General features: G+C 35.2%; 1 protein-coding gene across 4 annotated transcripts in view; it reads left to right on the top strand.

The window, feature by feature from the left end:
* The window catches only part of Dnajb9 (DnaJ heat shock protein family (Hsp40) member B9), a 5,092-nt gene extending 723 nt beyond the window's left edge, over positions 1-4,369 (top strand). For 3 of the 4 annotated variants that reach the window (XM_010614030.3, XM_010614031.1, XM_010614032.3), the window contains exons 2-3: positions 1,867-2,093; positions 2,932-4,369. In XM_010614030.3, the coding sequence (XP_010612332.1) occupies positions 1,877-2,093; positions 2,932-3,383 (669 nt within the window). In that variant the 5' untranslated portion in view covers positions 1,867-1,876 and the 3' untranslated portion in view covers positions 3,384-4,369. Of the gene's footprint in view, positions 1-396; positions 489-1,866; positions 2,094-2,931 lie in introns of those variants that run through there. The other variant, XM_010614029.3, reaches the window with a different exon arrangement.
* Positions 4,370-5,423: the final 1,054 nt, after the last annotated feature.

Genomic DNA, 5,423 nt, shown 5'->3' on the forward strand with positions numbered 1-5,423 from the left:
CCTTCGGGCGCGGGTCTCAACAGTGCCGCGCGGCCAGCCGCTGTCCTGGGAAAGGGGCCCAGGCCGCCGTCCAGCAGGTCCTGCTGCAAATGAGAAGCCAGGTTCTTTGGAAAGTTAGCCTAGTAAAAATGGTCATTCACCCCGAAACCGTGGGGGTAATGTTTATTCCACCGCGAAGGCGTCTGACAGTCGTACACCTGCCCTTTGATAGCTGTGCTTGCGGCTTCCCTGGACACGCTCCGTTTGTGTCCCTTAAATCAGGAGGTTTTACTTGACCCTTGGTACCCGCAACTGTGAGTAACTTTCTGGGAAAGGAAAAAAAAAGCAATCCACCTGCTGATTACTCTCAGAAAGTCCCAAGGGAGGGGAAGGCAGTTTCCACAAACCATAGTGCCTTTTCGTCAGCCTGTGTCATCATAAGTTATGGACTCCTCTAGTGCAGAATTCAAAGACGGAAGGATCACCTCGTTTGAATTGCAGCTCATTAAGTAGGTATTATCAAGACTAAGTTGAATTCCAAGTTAAAACTTAGTGACTTAAACGTAAATCTTTTAAGTACAGTATTGAAAAGTTTGAAAATAAGAATCGAACTTCTCTAAAGTAAAAAGTATTTTTTTTCCATCGATCTTGATAGAAATCTTTTTTTTTTTTTGGAGTCAGGTTCTCACTATGTAGGAGAGGCTGGCCTTGAACTAACTTCGATCCTCCTGCCTTAGTCTCCCAAGCGCTGGGATTACAGACATTTGCCACTACACCCAGCTTAAATTCTATTAATTGTGAATTTTAAGCCGAACCTATTTATTCACCCTTATTTATTAAACATTTGAGGTGTTACATTCATGCAGGTTTCATAACTCCTGAATTGTTTTAACCTTCTTAAGGACAAGTAGGATTCCGCCAAATTAAGAAATGTCTTCCTTGGTTTTGCTACTTATTACTTTGGGCAAATTTTCAATAACTGGTTTTAGACATAATTGAAGACTCTTTCATAAGCAAGCACAGTTGAAAAGGGAAATCCAAATAACATTTTGAGTATAATATTTTTTCTTTTTAAAAAATACTTCTTTTAAGAATTCATGTTCAGTGGGGGCCGGGGATTTAGCTCAGTGGTTCTGTCACCTGCCTTGCAAGCACAAGAACCTGAGTTCGATCCCCGGTACCAAAAATAATTCACGTTCAGTAGCTGGGTATGGCAATGCATAAATGTCAGACCAGCACTCAGGAGTCTGTTTGCAAGCAGGAGAATTGTGCAGAGTTCAAGCCCAGCCTGGGCTGCAAAGTGAGACCCTATCTCTAAACCGAAAAAAAAACAACAACAACAAAAAACAAAGACAATAAACAAAACAAAACTAGGTGAGGGTGATAAATTTAGCTTTGCTGAGAAAAAAGAATGCATTATTTTAATAGCCCAAGATGTCTAAATTATAGAAATCTTCCTTCTCTGAGAAAGAGCCAATTCAGTTTTAATTTCAGCAGCTAAACCAGATTTCAGTTGAAAAAGCTTAATTACAAGTGCTAAATGCAAACACTGACAGTACAGTAGAATATTTACAAATTATTATATGCTTAACATTTTATTACTGTGAGTTTTTTCTTTTCTTTTGCTTTTTGAGACAGGTTCTCACTATATATTTCAGGCTGATCTTGAACTTCTTAACTATGTACCCCAGGCTAGCCTCTGGGTGCTAATCCTCCTGCCCCCCAATGCTGGATTACAGGCATGTGCAACCTTGCTGGGCTGTTACTGTTTTTTTGTTTGTTTATTTGTTTTTGTTTTTAAACTTCATATCCTTAAGGTTTATTAGGTTTCTTTTAAAAGAAAAAAGTCTTAACTCCATATGTAAACTTTTTTCTTTGTTTTTTTAGGGTTTTAGAAATGGCTACTCCTCAGTCAGTCTTCATCTTTGCAATCTGCATTTTAATGATAACAGAATTAATTCTGGCCTCAAAAAGTTACTATGATATCTTAGGTGTGCCAAAATCAGCATCAGAGCGCCAAATCAAGAAGGCCTTTCACAAATTGGCCATGAAGTATCACCCTGACAAAAACAAGAGCCCTGATGCTGAAGCAAAATTCAGGGAGATTGCAGAAGGTAAATAAATGACTTTCTGAGGTCTCATGAGTATTACTAGTCAGGAGACTGACTGGTTTTATGGCTGGGAAGGTGGGGAATTTAACTTACAGTGATATTTTAAAGTTATTTTCTTGTTTCTTGAAGGAATGAACAGATCTAAAAATGTTAAAAATACGTGATTTCATTGTTGTTAATGAAATAACTTGTTTCTATGTAAAAAGGAATTTAGGTACCAAAAGTTTTACCAATTACAAAACTTACTAAATAAATATAAAAAAATGAAAATAGATTGTACAATTTCTTATTCGTTTGTTACATATTTCAAACCTCAAATATGCCTTAAAGTGAGAGTGTGAAATACATTCAGACTTAAAACTACTACTGTAGTTCTTAAATGAAGTGCACCTCCTGAGCATAATTAATGGTAGGTGGTGGAAATTGACAAAGGAGTTGGAATTAAACATTTACTTCAAGTAGTAAAAAATCTTAATTCCTTTTAATTGATGATACCGTGTTTGACCATTTAGTTCTTTAATACAGGTAATAGTTTCACACAAATACTATGAAGGATAAAGAACTCTGAATTATTTGTGTATTTGTGATAATGGTCACATTCATTTAACATACACTTACTGGGTATTTACTAAAGGTATCATTGTGCTAACTACTGATAATACAGCAGTGAATAAGATGAAGTCCTTGCCTTGTTTTAGAATTTTGTAATGTTTTTTTTTACTTTCATGAAATCCTTTCCTAAAATATAGAATTGAATGAAGTCAAGTGTTTTAAGAGGTTTGAATATATGTAATTTTGAATACTTTACTTTTAATTACTAAAATATTTTTATTTCTTTCAGCATATGAAACACTCTCAGATGCTAGTAGGCGAAAAGAATATGATACACTTGGACACAGTGCTTTCACTAATGGTAAAGGACAAAGAGGTAGCGGAAGTTCTTTTGAGCAGTCCTTTAATTTCAATTTTGATGACTTATTTAAAGACTTTAGTTTTTTTGGTCAAAACCAAAATACTCGATCTAAGAAGCATTTTGAAAATCACTTCCAGACACGGCAAGATGGTTCTAGTAGACAGAGGCATCATTTCCAGGAGTTTTCTTTTGGAGGTGGATTGTTTGATGACATGTTTGAAGATATGGAGAAAATGTTTTCTTTTAGTGGCTTTGATACCACCAATCGACACACAGTACAGACTGAAAATAGATTTCATGGATCTGGCAAGCACTGCAGGACTGTCACTCAGCGAAGAGGAAATATGGTCACTACGTACACTGATTGTTCAGGACAATAGTTCTTTTTCTTGTTAAACCCACCTGGTTGATTCTTAGTATCTTTGATGGAAAAGTTTTCTCTGAAATATTTTGACAAGTGCATGATTTAACTCAGAAATTTGATATTACTATTATATATTTAAATTTTTTTGACAAACCAACATTCAGCTAGTTAGACAAAAATCTATTAATTTTCTTGATTAGGAAAGATTCTTTAAAAAAAGATACTACACTGATGGATTTTTTTTTTCCCCCCTCCATGTGTTCTTAGGCTCACCAATGTGGCCAGTTTCATTACCACCAGAAAAAAAGATTGACTTTGCTTGATATATAGATTAAACTTTATGTGAACTTGAATGATTTTTGCAGTGAAACCTTTGATAATTTAAAATTGCATGCTCTAGCATTTGTGACTTGTAATTGAGTCAGCAAGGAGAGCATTCAGTGGTACTTGCCACTGAAAGCTTTAGAAAGGATAGTTTGATATTTACCATAGAACCTTGTCTTGACACAAAATTGGGTACAGGAAATGATGGTATTGCTGTTTGATCAACTAAATTGAAAAAAGAAAACTTAAAAATATTACCAAGATGTTATGTGTGTAGTCCCTGGCTAATGATTGACTTTATAGAGTTGAAATCATAGCTACTTAACACATCTTTTCACATTACTGTCTTAGTTGTTGGTTCTATTATTGAATTTATGTGTATTTATGTGTGTATGTATAATTTCTCCTCTTTGCATTTATCTTTATCTAGAGATTGACTAATACCTCATTCTGTTTGTAAAACCAGCCAGTAATTTTTGTGCAACCTTATTATGTGCAATATTTTTAAATCCTAAGAACTGTGTGCTTTTGTTTTCAGATAAAACTTATTTTCTTTAGTTCTGCACTTTCCACATTATACTCCATACGAGTATTAATCCTATGGGTACATATTAAGACTAGTGATATCTCATACAGCATTGTGTGTGAGTGAGAGAAATACAAGTATTTACAAGCTGATAAGTCTGTTGTCATTTTGTTAAAATTTTATTATGCAAATCTGGAGGCATAGAGGATATATGTAATAGGTCATATGCTGATTGTAAGCTATATTTCTCATAAGGTTAACTTTTTCTAGTTTGATAGAATTTTGCCTTACTGTCATTTGTTTCTGTTGATGTCCTATATTCCTCCCTTTCACAAATTTTGGTAGCTGGAAGACTTTATTAACTACATTTCCAGAGCAAGGATTCTGTCCCCAGTTCTTTCCTATTTAGGCCTGGTTGGGAAAACAGACTTTCCATAAAGCTGAAAATTCTTAATCAACTTTAATTTGAGAAATTTTTGTCCTTTTTCATTGTTGAGGATTGAATCCAGGATCTCATGCACATTAGACAAATGCTACTGAGCTATATCCCCAGCCTTTAATTTGTGGATTGTTAAGACAATGAAACTGCAGGTATGTGCTTGACTATCCCATTGAGTGGTACAAGCTGCTTGATTGGACAGTTATGCATGTATGGCCCTGTCGTGAACATGTTAAGGTTGCATTACTTTCATATTAGCATGTGTCCTTTTATTTCCAAGGCCTGCTTAACTTCTGTTTCTCCTGAGTCATAAATTTAAGATATAATTAAATAACAAACAGATTTAATCTTTAGGGTATATGTGTGAACATGTTTTCTGAGTAATTTTATTTGTACAGCTTGAATGTAAAAGCAGTGGGGAACCTACATTTGAAGAAATGACCAATAAAATAGCTGACCTATACCTCCCACACAAATGAAAGTCCCCCCCACCCCAAGTAGAATAGTAATCTCTCATTAGGATTTGTCTACTTGTCTTCAACTAGGTTGTGTATGCCTTGAGTTAAATACTATCAGCATGTGGTAGGCACATTTTTTTTTCTTTTTTAGTAAAATAGATGGGAAAATGACCTTGACAAGACATTTTCTAGCTGGTGGTTGGGGGTGTGCATGATTGCAGCAGGTTTAAAATAGGGTGATAGCAAAATTAAGTGCTCTTAGTGACATTACTATGTGGAAAATTTATATTGAAAACATTTGTGGCTGGG

This window comes from Fukomys damarensis, unplaced genomic scaffold (assembly GCF_012274545.1).
Source record: "Fukomys damarensis isolate Sample0158 unplaced genomic scaffold, DMR_v1.0_HiC HiC_scaffold_4, whole genome shotgun sequence".
In the NCBI taxonomy this organism is placed as follows: domain Eukaryota; kingdom Metazoa; phylum Chordata; class Mammalia; order Rodentia; family Bathyergidae; genus Fukomys; species Fukomys damarensis.